Source organism: Tachyglossus aculeatus, chromosome 5 (genome assembly GCF_015852505.1).
Source record: "Tachyglossus aculeatus isolate mTacAcu1 chromosome 5, mTacAcu1.pri, whole genome shotgun sequence".
NCBI lineage: Eukaryota > Metazoa > Chordata > Mammalia > Monotremata > Tachyglossidae > Tachyglossus > Tachyglossus aculeatus.
Window position 1 is genome coordinate 74,949,616 of NC_052070.1, and position 20,554 is coordinate 74,970,169.

At 40.8% G+C, this 20,554-nt stretch overlaps 1 protein-coding gene across 4 annotated transcripts in view; it reads right to left on the reverse strand.

Moving 5' to 3' along the window:
* Nucleotides 1–20,554, reverse strand: part of TEX15 (testis expressed 15, meiosis and synapsis associated) — a 65,427-nt gene that overhangs the window by 20,416 nt on the left and 24,457 nt on the right. For 3 of the 4 annotated variants that reach the window (XM_038746931.1, XM_038746932.1, XM_038746930.1), the window contains 5 exons: nucleotides 14,061–14,220; nucleotides 10,512–10,677; nucleotides 6,584–6,821; nucleotides 5,959–6,105; nucleotides 3,142–3,301 (listed from right to left, as the gene is read on the reverse strand). In XM_038746931.1, the coding sequence (XP_038602859.1) occupies nucleotides 3,142–3,301; nucleotides 5,959–6,105; nucleotides 6,584–6,821; nucleotides 10,512–10,677; nucleotides 14,061–14,208 (859 nt within the window). In that variant the 5' untranslated portion in view covers nucleotides 14,209–14,220. Of the gene's footprint in view, nucleotides 1–3,141; nucleotides 3,302–5,958; nucleotides 6,106–6,583; nucleotides 6,822–10,511; nucleotides 10,678–14,060; nucleotides 14,221–20,554 lie in introns of those variants that run through there. The other variant, XM_038746933.1, reaches the window with a different exon arrangement.

A 20,554-nucleotide genomic window follows, 5' to 3' on the forward strand; every position in this document is an offset into this window, starting at 1 on the left:
TATTTTTAGTTTTCTGTGCCACAAAGATCAGAGATTGGTTGAAGATAATGCCACTGATAGTATGATTCCATCTGTGCAACAAACGATCTATGTACATATAACTTGTGCAATTAAGGTTTATCCTTTGCCGTACTAATGCATTGGTCACTAGCTACATGTACTGCTGTCTTCAAATCTTCTATCAAACTAAAGCCTCTATTCAAGGGCAGCAACTGTTCCCAAATGCCACAAACCAATTAGTCTGCCTGCTGCTATACCACCAAATTGTGACTCTATTTGACTATGACTTTAAATGCTCTCCCTCCTGCCAAGAAACATCCTCCCCACTTCACATCCAACAGGACAATACTCTCCCCATCTTCATAACCCATCTGAAATCCAAATCCTCCAGGAGGCCTCATCTGAGTAACAGGAAGCAGCGTAGTCTGGTGAATAGAGCATGGGCCTGGGAGACAGAGGGGCCTGGGTTCTAATCCCAGCTCCGCCACTTGTTTGCTATGTGACCTTAAGCAAGTCACTTAATTTATTTGCGCCTCGGTTACCTCATCTATAAAAAGGGGTGTCCAACCTGACTAGCATGTAACAACCCCAATGCTCAGAACAGTGCTTGATACATGGTAAGTGCTTAACAAATACCATCATTATTATTGATCTTTTATATCCCCACCCTATTCCCCACTATGCTATACTGTAAGTTCGTCTCAATGACTGTAAGCTCGCTGTAGGCAGGAAATGTGTCTGTTTATTGTTATACTGTACTCTCCCAAGCACTTAGTACAGTGATTTGCACACTGTAAGTGCTCACTAAATATGACTGTATGAATGAATGCCCTGCCCCTTCAGCACTCCCATGTCACCTACACTGCCCCGACTTGCATCACCTAAGCTACCACCACCCAGTAGAATTTATATACAAATCTTTAAACTCTGTGTCTATATCTCCCCTGCTAGACTTTAAGATCCTTAAGAGCAGGGATCAGATCTACTACCTTTATTGCACTGTCCTAAGTGCTTAGTACAGAGTCCTGGACAGATTAAACACTATTAAACCTGAGCATATTGCCAAGATGAATGCACAGACAGAGCCACTTTGCAATAATACAAATGAGTGGTGGTCCTTTAAAGATGGTAAATCATACCATGTCGGCAAGTCCTTTAAAAATTATGGATTGGGATTTATCAGGAATGGAATGGGCTTGGGACAGGTTGAGTGGGGCCTTGAAAATCTTCCTTATGCAGAGTTCTAAATGCTGATCTGGTCTTGGTTCTATTCAGTTTAACCCAAGGCACTGCTCTCCAAAACCAAGGACCTATTGTTTAGCCTAGATCTGAAGCACATTTTGCTGATGTTCACTTGGGTATTTGAGGTCCCATAGTTACACAGTGCTCACACTCCTTCCCCACCAGAGTGATATTCCCCAATGTACAGTGTGTTAACCACTAAAGCTAGAGATGATAGTTCTGAAAACCAAAATGCCTCTCACATAGCAACAATAAAGGCCCAAAGAGTAGCAATAATAAACTGCCTTAAGCATAATATATACTAAAATATCAGGTTTTTTTGGCATTTGTTAAGGGTTACTATGTGCCAATCACTGTACTAGGCACTGGGGTAGATACAAGCTAATCCGGTTGGACACGTCCAAATCCCACTTGGGGCTCACAGTCATAATCCCCATTTTACAGATGAGAGAACTGAGACACAGAGAATGATAATAACAAGAATGGTATTTGTTAAGTGCTTACTATGTGCCAAGCACTGTTCTAAGTGCTGGGGTAGACACAAGTTAATCAGGTTGGATTAACCCCTTAATCCCTATTTTAAAGATGAGGTAATTGAGGCCAAGAGAAGTTAAGTGATTTGCCCAAGATCACATACCAAACATGGCAGAGACAGGATTAGTACCCAGGTCCTTCTGACTCCCAGACTTATGCTCTAACCACTAAGCCATGCTGAAGTGACCTGTCCAAGGTAACACAGCAGGCAAGTTATAGAGCTGGGATTAGAACTCAGGTCCTTCTGACTCTCAGATCTGTGCTCTATCCATTAGGCAACGTACTCACTTGTATTTTTATTCTATTACTCTTAGTGGTAGTCGTTTGTAAATTTATCTCCCTTTTTAGCACTAAAACTCCGGAAGTTATTTGCAAACAGCTATCATGCTTTTCTTAAAACCAGCATACTCTTGTTTAGCTTTCCCTCCATCTATCTCATGTTCCTCTCCCTATTTCCTTAGTCACTTCTGCTGATACCTCTCCTAAACTTAATTTGCTTTGGTAACGAGGAGCGGAAAAGTGAAGTTGATACCCTGGGGGTTAATTTGTTCAAGGACTGCACTTTCCTGTTCTGTAGTGTAACTCCACCGTTTCTGCATATTCATTTTAAGTTAATGCCTATGAATGGTGTTGATGCCCACTCAGAATGTAAGCCTTTCAAGTCTGCTGCCACTGGACCCCAAAAGCATCTTTCAACATCACCGGCTTTGGAGGGATTACCACTGTTTGTGAAGAACTTTAAGAAAATGTATTCCCTTGGCACCTATCCCTCTAAATAATTACCTGAGACTTCAGTGTCAGCACAAGTATTACTAAAATGTAGTTAGCAACATAACCATTAGTATCTCAACTAGTTCACTAGTCCTGTCATAAACAGAATACATATCATTGTTATTTCTGACAACTGGAGGTTCTAATATGGATTTTTAAAAGAATGTGTTTTGGAGAGCCATACTCCTATTTCTATTATGGGTTCTAATCCCGACTCCACCCCGTGTCTGATGTATGGTCTTGGGCAAGTCACTTATCTAGGCCTCAGTTTCTTCAGGTGTAAAATGGGGAGTCAATCCTACTCCCTCCTTCTTAGATTGTGGGCCCCATGTGGGAAAAGGAAGCTTGACCGTAAACTCATTGTGGGCAGGAAATGTTACTGTTTATTGTTATACTGTACTCTCCCAAGAGCTTAGGATAGTGCTCTGAGTATGTGCTCAATAATAGGTTTGACAATGAATGATGTGGGCAGGGAATGTATCTGTTTACTCTGTTATACTGTACTCTCCCAAGTGCTTAGTACAGTACTCTGCTGACAGTAATAGTTCAACAAATACAATTTATTCAAGAAAAAAAATGAAAAAAGGATCTTACCAGTCCACTTGGGAAATTCTGTAGACAAAAACCTCATAGATGTTATAAAGGGGACATCCATTTTCTGACCAATGAATTTTACTGCTACTATTGCAAATGGGAGACATTGCCTAGGCTTATCCACCGGTTTTGAAATAACATTATATTCATAGATATACACCTGAAAAATAAAGAAAATAAACCAAATCACCATACTAATCTCAATGGTTTCCAGCCAATCTATAAGAACTTTAGAATTGTATTATTATATTATTATGCTATTTCAATTTGGAGAAGAAACACCCAGTTCTGAGTACTCTGCTATTTGCATTCACTCCCTTGGGGAGCGCATCCAACTCCTAGGGTTCAATTACCACCTCTATGCAGATCTTAGAGAAGCAGCGTGGCTCAGTGGAAAGAGCCCGGGCTTTGGAGTCAGAGGTCATGGGTTCAAATCCCAGCTCTGCCAATTGTCAGCTGTGTGATTTTGGGCAAGTCACTTAACTTCTCTGTGCCTCAGTTACCTCATCTGTAAAATGAGGATGAAGACTGTGAGCCCCCTTTGGGACAACCTGATCACCTTGTAACCTTCCCAGCGCTTAGAACAGGTGCTTTGCACATAGTAAGCACTTAATAAATGCCGCCATTATTATTATTATATGGGTTCTAATCCCGGCTCCACCACTTGTCAGCTGTGTGATTTGGGCAAGTCACTTCATTTCTCTCGGCCTCAGTTACCTCATCTGTAAAACGGGGATGAAGACTGTGAGCTCCATGTGGGCTTAGAACAGTGCTTGGCACATAGTAAGTGCTTAACAAATGCCGTCATTATTATTATTATTATTATTATCTTCTAGACTGTGAGCCCATTGTTGGGTAGGGAACATCTCTGTATATTGCCAATTTGTACTTCCCAAGTACTTAGTACAGTGCTCTGCACACAGTAAGCACTCAAACACGACTGAATGAATGGGTGAATGAATTAATACCCTACCTCATTAATCAGAACCTCTCTTCTCTACAATCTTGCATTTCCTCTTGCTTCTAGGTAATCTCTAAACAGATGTTCTACTGGCAAAACTTGAGTTTTGCGAAACTTTTGTCAAGCAACCCTGAGCATCATTCTCATCTCTCCCATCACTGACTTCTTGCTCACTTTCACCCCCCTCCAATTCAATGGACCATACTTCTCCCCACTTCAAGTCCCTTCTGATATCACATATCTCCAAGAGAGGCAATGTAGTCTACTGGAAGGAGCACAAGACTGAGAGACAGACAGTCTACATTCTAATCCCAGCCCCGCCACTTAATTGATGTATAACCTTGGGCAAGTCATTAACTTCTCTGTGCTTAAGTACTCTCATCTACCAAACGGGGATTAAATACCCATTCTCCCTCTCCTCTAGATTCTGAACCCCCTGTGGAATGGGAATTGGATTGATAATAATAAATTATGGTATTTATTAAGGTTTTACTATGTACCAAGCACTGTAGTAAGTGCTGGAATAGATACAAGTTAATCAGGTTGGGTCAGACACAGTCACTGTTCCACATGGAGCTCACAATCCAGAGAAGAGGGTGAACGGGTCTTCATCCCCATTTTACAGATGAGAAAACTGAGATGTTAGGTGACTAGCCCAAGGTTACTCTGCAAGTGGCCGAGCTGTGATTAGAACCCGTCTTCTGACTACCAGGCCATTACTCTTTCTTCTAGATAACATTACCTCTCTGTGTATGTGATCTGTGATTTGAGAAGAGCCTTGAAATGGGGAGAACTATGGTCAGTTGAATTGTAGGGGGATGATGACAAAGTGAGAAAGAAGTCAGTGGAGGGAGAGACAAGAATGAAATGCAGTGATTATGTTAGTTTGACATATTGAGCTTGAGTTTCCAGCAGGACATCATCTGTTTAGAGATAACCAAAAGGCTAGAGGAAATGCAAGACTGTAGAGAAAGGGAGAGGGTGGGTCTAGTAAGTTTGATCTGTTTGCACTGTACCCACCCCAGCACTTTGTACAGGGCTTGGCCCATAGTAAATGCTTAACAAATATCACAATTATTATTTTTTGGTATTCACAATCTCCTATAACACTTTCATACCTCTTATATTCATTATTACTTACTGATTTAAGAATCTATCTCCCTTTCCTTCTTCCTCAAAGCTGTAATTTATTTTAGTGTTTGTCTCCTCTGCTAAACTGTAAGATCTCTGAGGGCAGGGTTCATAACTTCTACTCTGGTAGAAGCAATGTGGCCTAGTGGAAAGAGTTTAAGCCTGGGAGTAAGACAAAGTGAGTTCTAATCTGGCTTTGTCACTTGCCTGTTGCATACCTAATTTATCTGTACCTCAGTTTCCTAATCTGTAAAATGGGGATTCAATAACTGTTATCCTTCCCCTTTAAAATGTGAGACCCACGTGGCCCAAGATTCCATGTGGCTTTATTCCCTTGTATTTACCCCAGTGCTTGGCACATACTATGCACTTAAAAAAGTGAATTTCTATTGTCCACTCCTAAGCATTTAGTACTGTGCTAGACATACAATAGGCACTCAGTAAATAATATTGATTTGTTGAAATATCAGTACAGCTGATAGAATGTTGCATTCAATTGAGATAACTGATTTCCATCATCACCAATGGTATTTACTGATTGTAGCACACTGTACTAAGCATTTGGGAGTGTACAATTCAAGAGAGTTGGCAGACTCATTCTCTGCCTACAGTGGGCTCATAGAATTTCCAAGTGTTACTTTGAAAGAGCACTTCATGGACAAGAATAGTATCATAAAGTATGTGGGGAGATAAAAAACAATAAAATTGATAAAGGTTTGACATACAGCTGAGTCACTGGCTTGGTAATCAATGATATCTTTAGGTGAAGGTACACATCTAGATATGTGGCAGTCAAAGTTAGGTGAAGGATCCAAAACAACCTTCCTTTTATCCACAATAGGCTGCATTTTCTTCACTCTACCAAAGAGAACCTGATAGAAATGGAGAAAAAAAATCTCAACAGGGATAGGTCACAAGTAACATTTAATCTTTTAAACACCTACTGGGGAAAAAAGAACCTTGGGTTAGTTAATGAAAGTGTATGCTCTCAAGAAATAAAAGATGCATATATTACATGTTTGAATATATTTCTACCTAAATGCATGTACAGAAATATAGACACCTGTAGTGGAAAATGCCAATCTGATGAAAGGTTGAATTATTTTGCACCCCAAACTATCAGATAAACATAGTTATTCTCATCCAAATCTTTTAAAAAATTTCAGTAAGCTTTATTGATTGGATATGTCGGCTACAAGTTTATGAAATACTAAGCTATACCAGAAACAGTAAGTTTTAAACAAATTTCATACATTGTTATATAATATTAATCAGTTCAGAGAGCAATTTACTCCATTCAGGGGGTTACTAGAAACACTGATATGTAATTGTTTATCTAACGGCCCTTACCTTGAAAAGCAAGACATTTTCTACTCTGTCGTTTCTACTGCGAGCATAATTTAAGGCAACATCAACATGTCTAAACAAATAAACACCAAGGAGAGGATTTCCTAATGTTTTCAGGACAGATTCCTTAGTACAAATTCCGCTCTGACAAATTTCTGATACAGCACTTTGAGGAAGAGCTAAAAAGCAGAAATGTTCCTCAATTTCTCTACCAGGCCTTCCTTTCTCACGCATCTCCAACCTAAAACAAATGAAAAAAGTTTTTATGCTTTTTGTTAAAAAGTCATTGGTTTGTTCTGTTAAACCAACAAGATGAACATTTTACCTAAACAACCCCCTGATAAAGCACTGACATCCCCATTCCAAGCTAGACAAGGAAATGAAGTCTTTGAAATCAATCAATGGTATTAATTGAGAGCTTACTATGTGAACAGCACTTTAGTAAGAGCTTGGGAGAGTTCAATAAGACAGCTGGTAGACACGATCCCTACCCATCAGAAGCTTGGATTTTAGGTGGGGAGACAAATGTTAAAATAAAGTACAGGTAGAGGAAACAGCCTAGTATAAAGATATGTACATAAGCACTGAGGTACTGGGTTTGGGAGGCGTGCCTAGACAATTCAGAAGGGTGGATAAATAAGAGCTTAGTCAGGGAAGGCTTTTTGGAAGAGGTATAACTTTAGTAGGGCTTTGAAGATGAGGAATGTGATGGTCTATCCAAAAGGGGTGAGGAGGGAGGTCCAGGCCTGAAGGAGAATGTGGGCAAGGGTTTGACAGAGAGACAGATCAGATTATGGTGTGTTACCATTAGAAGTTTGATGGGAAGTGTGTGGGCTGGGCTGCAGTAGAATAGCAATGTTTGGTAGCATAAAGAGCCATAACAGTATTCAGTGACCAATTAGTCTCAGCTATAACAACACTTACCCATTCTCCTCCTCTTTAAGATCACTGGCAGAAATACAGACTACAAAGAGCTTACTTTGGCACTTATGCAAGCCCAAACTGCAAAAGAGAATGGAAATCTGGGCTCTTCATCATAATAACTCTCTTCCAGAGTTTTGGGGTGTGGGGATACCAGGAGCTACCTACCATTGAATGGGGTCTACAAAGGCCTTCTAATAAAATTAACACTTTGGTTTTAACATTGAAATTAAAATTTTTATTTTCCAAATTGAATGTCAAATAAGACAGGCATGTCTTCTTTGGGGAGCATATACTATGCACTATACTGTTCGGCTAAAAGATATGGATCTCACTAAGAAAGGAGATTTCATGCCTAAACTCTAGAGGACAGGAGTTTAAGGAACATCAGGAATGTTCTGTTTTCTAAAGACTACTTAAAGCCTCAGCAGACTGTAATTTAGCTGTAGCCACTTAAATAGGTCTGTTTTCGGCCAATCTCTCTGCCCCCTCCCCCTCTGAGACTGGAGAGTCAATGGCGGGGCAGCGGGTCCAGGTTCAGGGACCAATACTACCCTAGGGATTCTGACTAGATACTGACAAAATCATCCCAACCACTTCACTTAGGATTCCTAAACAAACATTACTACCCAGGGGGTATCAGAAACACCCTAGCCTCTTGAAGCTTCCCCAGGCTGATCTGGGCCAGTCCTGAGAGGACACTCTGAGGCAGATGCATAAAGCAGGATTTGATACCAGTATTTTTTAAGTGAAATTTACCTGAGATTCGTTCCTCGAATGTGCCAAAAGTTTGCTAGGCTTGAGACTTTGCAAGACCAAATGCTGCTTGGTGTACTGTGTTAAACTTCCACTCCCTCCTAATCTTTTCTCTCCTTCCCCCATTCTGCAGCTTGCCCTGAGGGTTTCTGTTCTTCCTCAGGTAGCAACCGAGTCTTGGGGGAAGGTGAGGAGATTTTCAGGGTGGAACCAAGCATTAAGTACAGTCTGCCAATCACCAGACACACTGGAGCAGGCTCAGAGGTGGGACTAACGTTGTGTGTTGTAAAATAAAAAATATTATTCAAATAAAAGTATTTGTTCTAACGGATGACACAATCCCACTAATGTTACACTGGCACCTCAGGTTAGATGTTCCCTTGAAGACTTCAGGCAAAAAAACCCCCCAAAAAACCAAACCCAGAATCAGCCCCATGCGGTCTCTTGGAATAACTACGAAAATGTCAACATGAATATAAAAAAGAATTTTAATGTAGCCTAAATGTTAAGTTTAGTGAGTGAGGACCATAGGGATGAATTTATTTTAAGAACTTATTGGTAAAATCTCATGCCAATGTGAAGCTATAAGAGAGTAACAAAGTGATCAAAGAACCAAAGTACACTTAATCTTTGTTTTGCACCAATGGAATTTAAGATTTTTACAATTTAATTTTTATTTTTCACACTTATTCAACTCTGATATCATACTGAATTTCTGACCAAACTATTACAATTCAGCAGCATCAGGGTTCATCTGGTTGATGCTATCTTGCCTCTACATACTTCTGAGTGGGGTGCATTTTTTTCAAGACTGCCCAACTGATGGATGTGCTTTACACAGAAATGGGAGACTTGTGTAATGTAATGCGAAATAAGGTTCCCTGCATCTGTTGGGAAAAGGAATCACCTAATTTAGCCAGTACTGTGGGCTACAATGAACACTTTTCTTCTATTTAATACATTTTACCTCCAGTCCCCAAAATATTATGAATAAGGGATTTTTCTTTCCTTGTTTCCCTAGCAGCACTAAGTATATATGGTACCTTTTGTAAGTTTCCTGCAGGATCCTAAATCACATAGAAAGTTTTCCTCATCAAGTTAACTCCATCCCATCCTGCCTTTCACCACTTTGGCGGGAAATAGAAAATTAGCAAGGAGTAGTTGAAAAAGCACAGGACTGGGAGTTAGGAGTCTTGGGTTTTAATCCTAGCTCCTCCACTTGCCTGCTGTTGTGACCTTGGATAAGTCACAACTTCTGTCTCAGTCAGTATCTACCTTAGTGTTTAGTACAGTGCTTGACACATCGTAATGTTTAAAAATACCATTTTTAGTAGTAGTAGTAGTAGTAGTAGTAGTAGTAGTAGTAGTAGTAGTATTACAAGGACCCATGGCATGAAATGTTTGCTGTGGCTACGGGTGTGCCTTAGACTCTGAGCCTCAAGGAGCCTGGAATTCAACTCCTCTAGTGATCGTATACTACTGACTTTTGATTTTATTTTGTGTATTTCTCCTCATCTTTTATGTAACTCTAGTATTTTACAGCTTCATCGTTACTTATGAGTCTATCTGCCCACTCCTCTCCCCTCTCCCAGCCTTACAGTCTTATATTGTTGCTTACAAGAGAAGCAGCATGGCTCAGTGGAAAGAGCATGGGCTTGGAAGTCAGAGGTCATGGGTTTGAATCCTGGCTCCACCACTTGTCAACTGTGTGACCTTGGGCAAGCCACCTAACTTCTCTGTGCCTCAGTTATCTCATATGTAAAATGGGGATTAAAACCGTGAGCCCCACATGGGACAACCTGATCACCTTGTATCCCCCACAGCACTTAGAACAGTGCTCTGCACATAGTGAGCACTTAAAAAATACCTTTATTATTATTATTATAATACTGTATGCCCATTAAGAGCTAGGGGAATTGTACCTAACTCCTACCTGTGTATTCTTTCCCAGAACTTTTTTATTTTTTCAGTCATTTACTATGTATCAGGCACTATACTAGCGCTGGGGTAGATAAAAGCTAATCAGGATTAATACAGTCCATGTGTCCACAGTCCACATTCCAAATAGGTCTCACAATCTTAATCCCCTTTCTATAGGTGAGGAAACTGAGGCACAGAGAAGTTAAGTGACTTGCCCAAGTTCACTCAGAACAAAAGTGGTAGGCAGAATTAGAACCCAGAGCTTACGACAGTGCTGTGCTTACAGTAAACACTTAAACACTACTATTATTACTACTAAGTCAAAGTAGCATACCTTTTTGCCGCATATTTTTTCTCTAAGGCTTGATTGTGAACCAGTTTTATATCACCAAACTTCCATGAAGAACTAAGATCACAGCTCATATCAAGCCTACTCTGGTTTACAGTGTGGGTTATGAAACTGTATTCCCTCCCATTGGGGTAACATGGTGTTAAGGAAACTGAAATTAAAAGAAAAAAGGACACTGATGAGTAATTTGACCCTAGTACAAATACAACAGGATATATTTAAAGCCCATTTTCATGGATGACCTACCTTTATTAATTAAAACATTTATATAATTGAAATAGTACACGCAACACAGAAACATCCAGAGGGAATGCCATGTTCAATTAATGTATATGCAATACAGAATACACAATTTTAGCCTGTGTTTCAATAAAAGTAATTAACCTATAAGAATGGATTTTTAATAGATAACATATACATGAAGAAGCCATAAGAATTAGTCAGGAAAATATATTCTTTGTTGCTACTCCCAGAGAAATTTCCAAATCTTGCAAATCTAATATTGTACGCAAGATAATCCTATTAGCAGAAAATCATAAGGCAAGACATAAGATTAGATTTAGTTTTATGGAAAGCATCCTAAATTGAGGCTGGATGAGAGAAAGCACACTGTAACTGAATAAGGAAAAATGAAAAAATAGTAAACATTTATGAGTTTAATAAAAAAAATACCCACAATGGTCTCTACACTACTAATTGAATAACTCAACACATTCCAGAATCTAGGCCATCTATTAGGTCTGAAGCAAGAACTCCTTTATTCCGGAGGCATTCAAACAAGTCTTCCCTCCCACTCCCACTCCCCTCTCCCCACCACCCCCAAGTTTAGTCATCAGCATTATGTGTCTCCTCAGTTAGAGTGAAAGCTTTTTCACTCTAAGAAGAATGGGTCACTTTATTCTGTACTTCCCAAGCACTCAATGCACAAAGTGAGTGCTCAATAAACGCTATTGCTTCCCTTGGAAAACATACACATTTATTTCAGAGCATCTTGGGTAGCTTTTCTCAATACAGTAGTTTCCAAATGCTGTTAGAAATATGCAAGTGAGAACATATAAGTTTTGAGTGGGAATAAGTTATAAAGAGAAAAGAGAAGCAGCACAGCCTTGGGAAAAGAACACAAGATTTGGAGTCAGGAGACCTGGGTTCAAATCCTAGATCTGACACTTGCCTGCTGTCTGACCATGGGCAAGTCACTTAACTTCTCAGGGCCTCAGTTTGCTTGCTTGTAAAGTATGGATTAAATACCTACTCTCCTTCCCCCTTAGACTTGTAAACCCCATGAGGGACAGAGACTGTGCCTGATCTGACTGTATTGAAACTACCTCAAGGGTTAGCAAGTGCTTGGCATTTATAGTTTGTATTTAACACATATTATTAATATCAATTACAACCCAGCACTTAGAACAGTGCTTGGCACATAGTAAGCACTTAACAAATACCATTATTATTAATACTAATAATATAAAGGACAAGGTAGGAATAGATTTTAGTGCTTTGAAGTCCCTTCTTCTCTGATATGACTCATAGAATGTAAATATGCAACTATATTTTACATGGCTAGGAAGGAGTCAGTCAAACGTATTTATTAAGCACTTACTGCGTGCAGAGCACTGTACTTGGTAGTGCTTGGAAGAGTACAATTTAAAAATATTACAGACATATTCCCTGCCCACAATGAGCTCACAGTCTAGCAACATGGCCTAGTGGAAAGAGTACAGGCCAAAGAGTCAGAGGACCGGGGTTCTAAACCTGGCTCTGCCATTAGCTCACTGTGTGACCTTGGACAAGTCACTTAACTTCTCTGTGCCTCAGTTTCCTCAACTGTAAAATGGGGATTCAATACCTCTCCTCCCTACTTTGACTGTGGGCCCCATGTGGGACAGGGGCTGTGTCCAACCTGATTGATTTTTATCTATCCCATTGCTTAGCTCATTGTGGGTAGGGAATGTGACTGTTATATTGTTGTGTTGTACTCTCCCAAGCACTTAGTACAGTGTCCTGCACAGAGGAAGCACTCAGTAAATATGACTGATTGATTAGAACAGTGATTGACACAAGTAAGTACTTAACAAATACTATAAAAAACAATTGGATTTAGATTAAAAGAACAGCATCCTTCCTTTTTCCTTTATTTTCCCTGTAGTGCAGTGACTTCTTGCCCAGGCTTCAAAGAGGGATGCTAGGACTTTAGGGAACCTATGTAAGGGAGTAGTCACCGCCAACACCCCCAAATTAGTGCACGTTATGGGCAGGGAATGTGTCCGTTAATTCTGTGAAATGTTCTTTCCCAAGCACTTAGCTCACTGCTCTACACCTAGCAAATAATGAATACCACTGAAGGATTGATAAGGTTGTTGTGGGCAGGGAATATGTCTACCAACTCTGCTGTATTGTACCCTCCCAAGTGCTTAGGACAATGCTCTACACACAGCAAGCATCACTGACATAAGTTAGGGGGACCCTTAATAGGTGGCTATGTGTCACGTCTCACCTTAACTCAGGGAGGATTTCAAGGAATTATAGCAGTGGAGTTCCTGACTCCTCTCCCACACCCAAGATGCATGGGATTTCTACATAGATCCATAAACCATATTTATTGAGCAATTACTATGTGCAATAATAACAACTGTGGTATGCTAAGCGCTTACTCTGTGTCAGGCACTGTACTAAACTCTAGGGTGGATACAAGCAAATTGAAATGGACACAGACCCTGTCCCGCATCAGGCTCACTGTACTAAGCACTTGGGAGAGTGCAATACAACAGAATTAGCAGACAAGTTGCCTGCCCATAACAACCTTACATGTTTCGATTCTGTTTTCAGAATTCTGCCTCTAAAGTGAATACTTACATAATACTATTGTCTGACAAACACAGAGGATTCCATAATTAAATCATCTTTTGTCTAACCTCCAGGTCCAGAAGAACTTAATGTAAATTGTAGACAATACATTATCACAATGGGATACAATAATAGGATAATTGCTTAATCACCTGCTCAGGGGGAGTCAAAGCATAGGATATAATAATAATAATAATATGGCATTTATTAAGCACTTACTATGTGTAAAGCACTATTCTAAGCACTGGATTATACTCTGGGGAGGAAGTGGAAAGAGGAGAAATGAACTGAGGAATGTAAATGCAGGTAACTTTAGCATTACTACTAGCATTTATGACATGAGATGAACAAAATAAAACAGTTTTGTCTTCTATTTCAATGGCCCTTGAAAGATTTGATTGTGATGTAACTGTGGTGATATACTCAAGTTTGATCTCATAATAACTTATTTCAGCTTTCACTGTACTTTTGAGGGGGCCTGGTTTGTTTATCCATTTAAGATATGGTTCCATCTAAATCCTTTTTACTGCTTTGTGCTGAAGTTCCATACCAAGCCAGACACATGGGCTCAAGGTTCTTAGGTTTCTTATCAAATGTATTCTTCAGTAGGGTTTAGGCACCCAAATCAGATTTATTTAAACAAATGCACCTGAAATTAACAAAATTCCTGATTAGTCTTGAAATTATTACCTTTTCCACTTGCTCTCCTAATCTTGGGAATGGTGAATTTCTTCAAAGGCCGGGATTCTGTGACTGGTTCTGACAGAGATGCAGTCATTTTAGAAGATGAGCTTTTTCTTCTCCATGCTTTTCCTTGGCTATTTTCCTCCACTTCCATTCTGATGTCAAACTAAAAAATACAAACCAATATGTAATTCAGAAAAACACCACAAATTCTCCCACTGCTGCTGCTACTGGAACACAATGCATTAATTCTCCGCCATGCTTCCAACCACAAAGGGAGTGCTGTAAATTTTAGAAAAGAAACATAGGAAATACAGAAACAGGAAAATCAATAATGTGTGAAACTTAGGCCTGTGTTGCTTTGTTTTGGTTCCTAGTTATTCTTACCAAAACACAATCTTCTTGATAATTTCCTGAACCAATCAATGCCTGATCCACTTGATTTTGCAAACAGGTTTTAAAAATCATTAGCCATAAAAATTATAATCATTGTGCAAAATGTGCATTGAACCATTCATTTTTTGTTGTTTTTTATGATATTTATGAAACGCTTACTATGTGCCAGACACTATATTGATTGCTACTAAGATAATCGGGTTGGACAAAGGCCCTGCCCCACATGGAGCTGAGTCTTAATCCCCATTATACAGATGGGGTAATTGAGGCACAGAGCAGTGAAGTCACTTGTCCCAGGGCACACAGCAGATGTGGAGGAGTTGGGATTAGAACCCAGGTCCTTCTGACTCCAAGGTCCCTGCTCTATCCACTAGGCCATGCCGTTTCTCCATGTGTATCAATGTCTCCTGCTTACCCTACCACTCACTTGCATCCTCTTCTATTAAGCTATGTACTTGTCCTATGCTATTGATAGGAATTTATTTCCTGGCGCATGTATGGCACAAGGGACCAACATATAGTATGTCTTCCATACAAACAGTTCTTTAGGGACAGATACAAATCGCACGAGTGCAGAGTACAAATTAAAGTAGTAAAAAGAAGTCAGAAATACACAGTCATGGAGGGCAAAACAAAATGAAAAGACTAGAACTATCATCCCCAAGCTCTTAAGTATGATGCTCTGAAAATAGCAGATAAGATGATATGCAGGACATGGGGCTGATTCCCCTGCTAACTTAACTGATTTCAATGGTTTTATGAAGAAAAGAATGATGCACACAAGCAATGGGTTTAAATTAAAGCAGCTCAGTGTTGTTTTCATCTCTTCAATCAGTAATACTCATTCATTTATTTAATGATATTTGTTAAGTGCTTACTATATGTGAGGCACTATACTAAGAGCTGGGCCAGAAACAAGTTAATCAGGTTGGTCACAGCCCAAGTCCCACACGGGGCTCCCAGTCTTAATCCCCATTTTAAAGATAAAGTAACTGAGGCACAGAAAAGTTAAGAAATTTTCCCAAGGTCACGTAGCAGACAAGTGGTAGAGCTGGGATTAGAACCTAAGTTCTCTGACTCCTGGGCCCATGTTCTTTCCATTAGGCCATGCTGTTTCTCCCAGCTTTTTCTCTCTGGTAAGTCATTACTGTGATAATGGAAGCTGTTTTAACATTGCTCCCTGAGGAAGCTTGCCTCAGAAAAGCTGTTTTCATGCATTTGTTGACAGAGTTCCCTCAACAAAGAATACAGTCCTTGCAAGAGGCTGGTCTATCCTAGCAAGACAAAATGGGAAGCTTAATAAAGTAGGAAACACTTTATTCTGATGTACTCCTCAACTCTGCAAATGGCCCCTTAATAGCAGGAGGATACTAGGTGAGAAGAGTAGAATGGACATTGGGCTGACCAAAGTATCAGATACCCAGTTTGCAATCTGAAACTGCTCCCGACTTGCTGAGCAAATGAGAAGTAATTACTCAGTCGTGGCATCTTCAGCAGACTGCATAGCTGTTTCCAGTCTTGGGGACCTCTAGGGAGGTTCTAGCAGGTCTGGAACAGCCCTGAGAGCCTTGATCTGCCTGGAACAGACTGCTCTGAATATCTCTCACATGGGCGGGGAGAGGGGAAGTGTGGGAGGGAGGATGGGATATATATATATAGAGAGAGAGAGAGAGAGAGAGAGAGAGGAAGCAATGTGGTCTAGTGGTTAGAGTACGGACTTGTGAGTCAGAAGGACTTGGGATCTAATCCTGGCTCTGCCTCTTGTCTGCTGTGTGACCTAGGGCAACTCAATTAACTTCTCTGTGCCTCAGCTACCACATCTGTAAAATGGGGTTTTAAAACTGTGAGCCCATGAGGGACATGGACTGTGTCCAACCTGATTAGTCCCACTGCCTGGCACAGAGTAAGCACTTACAAAAATTATAAAAGGGTTGGGGGGGTTGCCCTTCATGTTCAAAGAAGACAAATTTCAAAATTCACATAAGAAACATGTGAAGATGAAAAATCCAGTCCCAGCCATATTGAACATGCATATATTGACCCTTATATCATCATGCTTATTACCTGCAGGACCTGGTGTTGCCTTCTCTTTTGTCCCCTTGTCCCTTACGAAGCAAGGTTTTGCTTAGAGAGCCATTTCTTTCTAAGAGCAGTACGCCAGGTGGTCCGCCCTCAGTTACTGACTCCCAGTTTTCAGCTGGGATGCAGCACTGTCTGAGACCTTGTTTCAATCTGCCTTTAAAATGTTTTCCTCTGTAGCTTCCTAGTAGCACAAAACTTCCACCATGTGATATGAAGGCAGGCCAAATTCTGGTAAGAGCCGGTACTCACTCTTTCACACCAAGGACTGTTTAGTGCATGTTAAATCCCTTACATATATTGTTTTCCTTCTCCACCCAACCACTTGCCTAAAAACAAAATGTAGAAGCTGCTGTTTGAATTGTAGCTTTCAAAGGATAGAACTAATTCAACTGAACTCCAAACTGTCTCCTTTATCCTGTCAGTTCTGAGGTTCATTTTGCCTACTGTGTTTCAGACAAGCTGCCGCTTAGCATCAGGAAGTTTTAGTTGGCCTGAGAGGGCATCCAACAATGTTCCCACAGATGGTTTGTAAATGCTTTGGGTGATAACCCATCCAACAGAAGTTCTGCTTCCCTACATGATTCTTCTTTTCCTTAATTTTATCCTACTCCTCCTAGATTTAATATACCCAGGATCATTAAGATGTAGAGGTCTTTGAATCAAATGTTTATATTTCTTCAGAAGTTCACAAATAGTTATCATCCTTAATCATAATTTATGATAGATGTGTGGGTTCACATGCACATATGAAAATTAATGTAGCCTCAATTTTCTCCCAGAAGAGCAATTCCAAAGCTCTAATTTTTCCCCCAAAGACCTGAATTCCCTCCTCCCTCTTTACCTTCCCACAGCCTTAAAAATGCAGACTGTATCCTTATATACACTGTAATCTTTTCAGCACATTAACTTGAATTGTATTTTACTGGATGCCTTATTGAACATCTATTGATAATGTTATCTTTTTTATCTGTGCACTGTTCTATTATTAAATTTACTGTATTAGAAGCAGCACAGCCTAGTAAAAAGAGCATGGGCCTGGAAATCTGAGGAGCTGGGTTCTAATCCCAGCTTCACCTCTTGCCTCCCATGTTACCTTGGGTAAATCACTTACCTTTTCTATGCCTACGTTTCCTTATTTGTAAAATGGCAATTAAATCCTATTGCCTTCTACTTAAACTATGAGTCCCGTGGGGGACAGGGACTGTGTCCAACCTGCTACCTTGTGTCTATTCCAGTATTTACTACAGTACTTAGCACACAGTAAGCACTTAACAAGTACTATCACTATATTATAGCACAGCATAGTGAATAGAGCACCGTTCTGGGAGTCAGAAGGTCATGGGTTTTAATCCTGGCTCTGCCACTTGTCTTCTGTGTGACCTTGAGCATGTCACTTCACTTCTCTGGGCCTCAGTTAATTTATCTGTAAAATGTGGATTATGACTGTGAGTCCCACGTGGGACAGGGATTGTGTCCAACATGATTTGCTTGTATCCACTCCAGTGCTTAGGACAGTGCCTGGCACATAGTAAGCACTTAACAAATACCATCAATACCATATTATTTATTTGTAAATTACACTTCCATTTCCAACAATAATGGTGATTAGGCAACTCTATGACAGCCCAAGAGCTGAAAGTATATGAGTTATGTTTCATTCTTGAAGTATCAAATTGGCTCTCAGTTTCTCCAGACTCACCTGAATCAATCAATAATATCAGTTGAGCACCTATGGAATGCAAAGCACTGTACTGAGCAAATGGGAGAGTAGAAGAGAAGCAAGACACCTGTTCCATACCCTCAAGAAGCTTGCAATCTATTCAGATTGGGTAACCACAGTGAACTGACCCTAGAGACTGTAGTAAACTAGTTTCATATCAGAATAAGGCAGGGGGGTATTAAAGCTTGGGAATGGAGGAGTTTGGGTATAACTAAGTGTTTTTTTATGGTGCTCTAAGTGAATGGAAGTCAGGGGTTAATCTGAATTTCTGAACAGTTGTAGATGAGCTGCAAAGGAACAAGTTTCATGGTAATTATGTACCTCCCTTGAGTTCTGGGACTATAATATTCCCCTGGAATATTAAGAATTGCCACATTTAATAATAATAATTATGATATCTGTTAAGCACTTAGTATGTTCCAAGCACTGTTCTAATCGCTGGGGTAGATATAAGATAATCGGTTGGACACAGTACCTGTCCCACACAGTGTTCACAGTCTTAATCCCCATTTTACAGATGAGGGAACTGAGGCACAGAGAAGTGAAGTGACTTGCTCTAGGTCACACAGTAGACAAGTGGCAGATTAGAACCCATGACCTTCTGACTCCCAGGCCTATGCTCTATCCACTACGCCGTGCTGCTTCCATTTCTTATAAGCATTTTAGGCACAGGCTCCACCCAGCCATGTGCATAGGTGATGCAGAAGGAAGAGGGAGTAGGGGAAATGAAGGATTATTTGGAGAAGGCCACTTGGTGAAGATGTGATTTTAAGAGGGTTTTGAAGGTGGGGAAGAAGGGTGGAGCTGTTGTATATGAAAAGGGAAGGAGCCTCAGGCCTGAGGGAGGACATGGGCAAGGAGTTTACGAGAAGCAGTGTGGCAAAGTGGGTAGAGCATGGGCCTGGGTGTCAGAAGGAGCTAGGTTCTAGTCCTGGCTCTGCCACTGTCTGTTGTGTGACCCTGGGCAAGTCACTTCACTTCTCTAGACCTCGGTTTCCTCATCTATAAAATGAGGATTAAGACCATAAATGCCACATGACTTTGTCCAACCTGATTAGCTTGTATCCACTTCAGTGCTTAGTACAGTGCCTGACACATAGTTAGCGCTTAAAAAATTCCAAAAAAAAAAAGTCAGTGGCAGGATAGGCAAATCAGGATCCAAGACAGTAGGTTAGTGTTAGGAAAAAGGAATGTACGGGCTGAGTTGCAGCAGGAGACTGAAGAGGTAAGGTAGATGATGGAGAACTAAGTGCCTTAAAGCAGATTATAAAGGGTTTCTGCTTGATGTGGAGGTGGATGGACAACCCATGAAGGTTTCTGAGGAGTGGGGAGATATGGACTGAACAGTTTTATGGAAAAACACTTTTACGGCACTTTCATCATGCTACCTCTGCTTACCTCTGAATTTATCCTTGGTGTCATCTTTGACTCTGCTCTCTCATTCACCCCACATACCCAATCTGTCACTAAAACCTGCTGGTCTCACCTTCATAACATCGCCAAGATCCACCCTTTCCTCTCCATCCAAACCACTACCTTGTTAGTACAATCACTCAACATATCCCGACTGGATAACTGCATCAGCATCCTTTCTGATCTCCCAACCTCCTGTCTCGCCCCACTTCAGTCTATATTTCACTCTGCTACCCAAATTATCTTTCTACAGAAACGCTCTGGGCACGTCAGCCCTCTCCTCAAAAATCTCCAGTGGTTGCCTATCAACGTTCGTATCAAGCAAACATTCCTCATTATTGGCTTCAAAGCTCTCCATCACCTTGCCTCCTCGTACAGCCCAGCCCACATACTCCGCTCCTCTGCCGCTAACCTCCTCACTGTGCCTCGTTCTCGTCGGTCCCCACGTTGACCCCTGGCCCACATCCTACCTCTGGCCTGGAATGCCCTCCCTCCTCACGTCTGCCAAACTAGCATACCTCCCCACTTTCAAAGCCCTACTGAAAGCTCACCTCCTCCAGGAGGCCTTCCCAGACTGAGCCCCCCTTTTCCTCTGCTCCTCCTCCCCTCCCCATCACCCCGACTGCTTCCCTCTGCTCTAACCACCTCCCCACCCCACAGCACTTGTGTATATATATGCACATATTTATTATTCTATTTTTTTTATTAATTACGTGTATATATCTATAATTCTATTTATATAGACACGATTGATGCCTGTCTACTTGTTTTGTTGTCTGTCTCCCTGCACTTCTAGACTGTGAGCCCGTTGTTGGGTAGGGATTAGCTCTGTTGCCGAACTGTACTTTCCAAGCGCTTAGTACAGTGCTCTGCACACAGTAAGTGCTCA